General features: G+C 41.7%; 1 protein-coding gene across 1 annotated transcript; it reads right to left on the reverse strand.

Moving 5' to 3' along the window:
• Nucleotides 1-106: 106 nt before the first annotated feature.
• Nucleotides 107-2,209, reverse strand: LOC116379628 (atrial natriuretic peptide receptor 1-like; the record flags this gene model as incomplete). Its single annotated transcript, XM_031841592.1, has 4 exons — nucleotides 107-376; nucleotides 816-893; nucleotides 1,000-1,074; nucleotides 1,920-2,209. Coding segments are annotated over 4 exons (563 nt in total), but the record flags the coding sequence as incomplete, so codon positions are not given.
• Nucleotides 2,210-3,786: the final 1,577 nt, after the last annotated feature.

Consider the following 3,786-nt stretch of genomic DNA (forward strand, 5'->3'; position numbering starts at 1 on the left):
TGACAGAGGGGTATAACGAGGAATAAAGGGCTGTCAAAGGGGTAAAATGAGGAATAAAGGGTTGACAGAGGGGTATAACAAGGAATAAAGGGCTGACAGAGGGGTATAACGAGGAATAAATGGCTGTCAAAGGGGTACAACGAGGAATAAACGGCTGACATGGGGTATAACGAGGAATAAAGGGCTGACAGAGGGTATAAAGGGTATAAATTGTTGGTAGACGGGTTCGTCGACGGGTTGTTCGAGGGGTAAAGAGTTAGGTGTATTGTACCTGTAGGCTGCCTCTGGGACAATACTCTGTGATGATGCATTTGTTTGGTGGATCAATGCAGGCGCCAATGAAGCGTGTCAGGTGCTCATTCTGAACATCTCGCATCTGTAAGAGCACAAAGGCAGCAGGTTCAAATCCCATCAGAACCATTAACATGCTACACAAGCAAGGGACTGAAGTCCTTAACTGCTTAGGTCGGCCCAGAGGCTGGTCAGAAGGTCAGTTAGTGGGGGGCAACTGTAGCAACTGCTAAGTGGAGAGCTGGGCCGTCCTTCAATCAGTCGGTGGTTCGATCCCCAGCTCCGCTAGTTGGATGTAGAGGTGTCCTTGAGCAAGACACTTAACCCCAAAATTGCTCCCGTAGCCTACGGTGTATGGATAGAATCTGAATTGTAAGTCGCTTTGGATAAAAGCGTCTGCTCAATAAATGACTGTAATGTAATGTAAGTTAGTAGTTAGGCAGGTAGGTTCGTCTGTCTGTCGGTAGGTCAGTTGGAAGGTCTGTTGGTGGGTCAGTTGGTAGGTATGCAGATGGAGTTCTTACATGTTTTAGTTCAAACAGGACCTTCCTGGTCAGTTCGATCCGTTTCTTGTTGATATACTTGATAGCTGCCAGGTTTCCCTGCAGGAGACAAAATCAGTGTGATCATTCCACCATCATGTTATTCTCCATTACAGGTTGTTATCTGTCAGAAGAGAGTGTCTGGTGGTATAAGGTGGTGTCAGACCTTGTAGTATCCAGTTTTGGTGTAGATCTGGAAGTTCCCCTCCATAGTAATCAGAGAGCCGCAGTTAGATCCTTTCTGCAGAGAATCAAGATTAACTAATTAGTCCAGTCAGAAGTTACTAGAAACCATTTAAAGTGAGTGTGTTAATGTGTGAGTGTTTTGTATTTCTCTCTGATTAATAAATGCAACAAACACAAGGTCACTCGGTTACATTGGATGATGTCAAACGAAGTTGTTGCTCCAAGAATGGCCCATTTTCATTATTACAATATCGCTCCATTGGCTCAGGGTGGGAAGCTCTTTAGGAAGTTAGCGTCTTGTAATTGCCTTCTTGCTTGCTACCATTAGAATTTTTTGTAAATATTTTTCTCTGATACCCACTTGATTTATACTTTGAGTATTGAGTTTGTGGTAGTCCTTTGATATGGATGATGAGAGGCCTTTCCTCCAGAGAAATAGCCCTGTCCAGTTCTCTTTGTCTCTTATGTAGTCTGTTGAGTTGTTCTTCATTTGTAATCTACTTCGATCCAGGACCCTGACGATCCATCTGGTGGGTTCTGAGGTTTATAGTGTGAAAAACACCTGCAGTTGTTACTGATGTTCTCTGTCTCTCTTCTTCCTTCATCCAGTAATGTAGTTGGTACGAGGAAGAACCACAGAGCACTTCTCTCAGCTCTGGTAGCTGTGAGGCTTGTTTTCTTGGCTTGTGTTAAGTTTCCAACAGAGAAAACGACATCCCAAAATATGTCTTTTTACAGTGTAGATTTGACAGCGTTCTGACTCATATTCAGTGGTAGAGAGGCCTCGAGGCTGCAGCCACACTGGGGAGGATTTGGTCTGTGTGTGTGTGTGTGCGTGTGTGTGTGTGTGTGTGCGTGAGTGTGAGTGTGTGTGTGTGTGTGTATGTGTGTGAGTGTTACCAGTGACATCGTGAGTCTGCTGCAGGCTCTCCTCAGGACTTTATCCAGGTTGCTCATCTGGACGTCGTCCCATGAAACTCTCCACAGCTGAGCGGCCAACTCGCTCTCCAGCTTCAACTTCCTGTTCAATAGACAGGAAGACAGGTGTGTGTGTGTGTGTGTGTCATGTGGGTTAGTGTTTGAAGGGTCGATGTTTGTGTGTGTGTGTTGAGAGAAGGGAGAAAACAGAGAGATGGGTGAGGGAAAGGATAAACAGTACAGAGAACAGAGAGAAAGACAGAGAGAGAGTCCTGGGACATTATGGAATAATCAAATGGAAACCAAGAAGTTTAATTCAGACAAAACACTGCATGAAGCTTTATAACACAACTAGAAAATTTCGCATTCAATTTTGACAGTGTGGCTTCTACTGCCCGAAGACGTCGCAATATATATACACGGCAATATTGCCGGTAGTATCGTTGAGGTTAAATTGAGATATCGCTTCTCTCTTTTCTGCATTTTAGATTCATACTCTTGGATTGAATCTTGTATTCGTGTTGGACAGTCCACAAATGTCTCCCGTCATTTCTGTATTTGAGATACCTTTGTTTGAGAAGCCTTTGAAAATGATGGTAGCAAACGCTCCCATAATCTGAGTTTCATGTTAAGATACAGTTACTCTTTGGGGCTTCTATTTTGAAAGGGTGGGACTGGGTGTGTGAGAGAGCGGGAGAGGAGACATAATCATAATGTTTGACACACATACACAGAGGTTATTAAATGACGGCTTCGTCACAAGCATTCCAGTTAGAATTCACTCTGTGGGGCTTTTATTTTGAAAGGGTGGGTCTTTTATTTTGAAAGGGTGGGGCTGGGTGGATGAGAGAGGGGGAGAGGAGACAGAATCATAATGTGAATGAATTGACTGAATATCTCCAAGTCATGTGTGTGTGTGTCTCTCAGTGCCTCTGTGTGTTTATCAGCTGCACTAATGAGCTCATATAAACACCTGTGTGCTTGGGTGCATGTGTGTCACTGGTTGGTGATTGGAGCACCTGTGTGTTAGAGGCTAATCAAGAGAGATTTAGAGTACACAGTGATTTTCAACAAAACTACCTGTCAAACATATGCCCTTTATACCAAAACCATGAGTCCAAGTTAGTGAAATGAGGACATTTTAGTAAAGTGATGACATTTTAGTGAAGTGATGACACTTTAGTAAAGTGATGACATTTTAGTAAAGTGATGACATTTTAGTAAAGTGATGACATTCTAGTAAAGTGATGACATTTTAGTGAAGTGATGACATTTTAGTGAAGTGATGACATTTTAGTGAAGTGATGACACTTTAGTAAAGTGAGGACATTTTAGTGAAGTGATGACATTTTAGTGAAGTGATGACATTTTGGTGAAGTGATGACATTTTAGTAAAGTGATGACATTTTAGTGAAGTGATGACATTTTAGTGAAGTGATGACATTTTAGTAAAGTGATGACATTTTAGTGAAGTGATGACATTTTAGTGAAGTGATGACATTTTAGTGAAGTGATGACATTCTAGTGAAGTGATGACATTTTGGTGAAGTGAGGACATTTTAGTAAAGTGATGACATTTTGGTGAAGTGAGGACATTTTAGTAAAGTGAGGACATTTTGGTGAAGTGATGACATTTTAGTGAAGTGATGACATTTTAGTGAAGTGATGACATTCTAGTGAAGTGATGACATTTTGGTGAAGTGAGGACATTTTAGTAAAGTGATGACATTTTAGTAAAGTGATGACATTTTAGTGAAGTGATGACATTTTAGTGAAGTGATGACATTTTAGTGAAGTGATGACATTTTGGTGAAGTGAGGACATTTTAGTAAAGTGATGACATTTTAGT

Source organism: Anarrhichthys ocellatus, unplaced genomic scaffold (assembly GCF_004355925.1).
Source record: "Anarrhichthys ocellatus isolate YVR2014 unplaced genomic scaffold, GSC_Weel_1.0 scaffold4779, whole genome shotgun sequence".
In the NCBI taxonomy this organism is placed as follows: Eukaryota; Metazoa; Chordata; class Actinopteri; order Perciformes; family Anarhichadidae; genus Anarrhichthys; species Anarrhichthys ocellatus.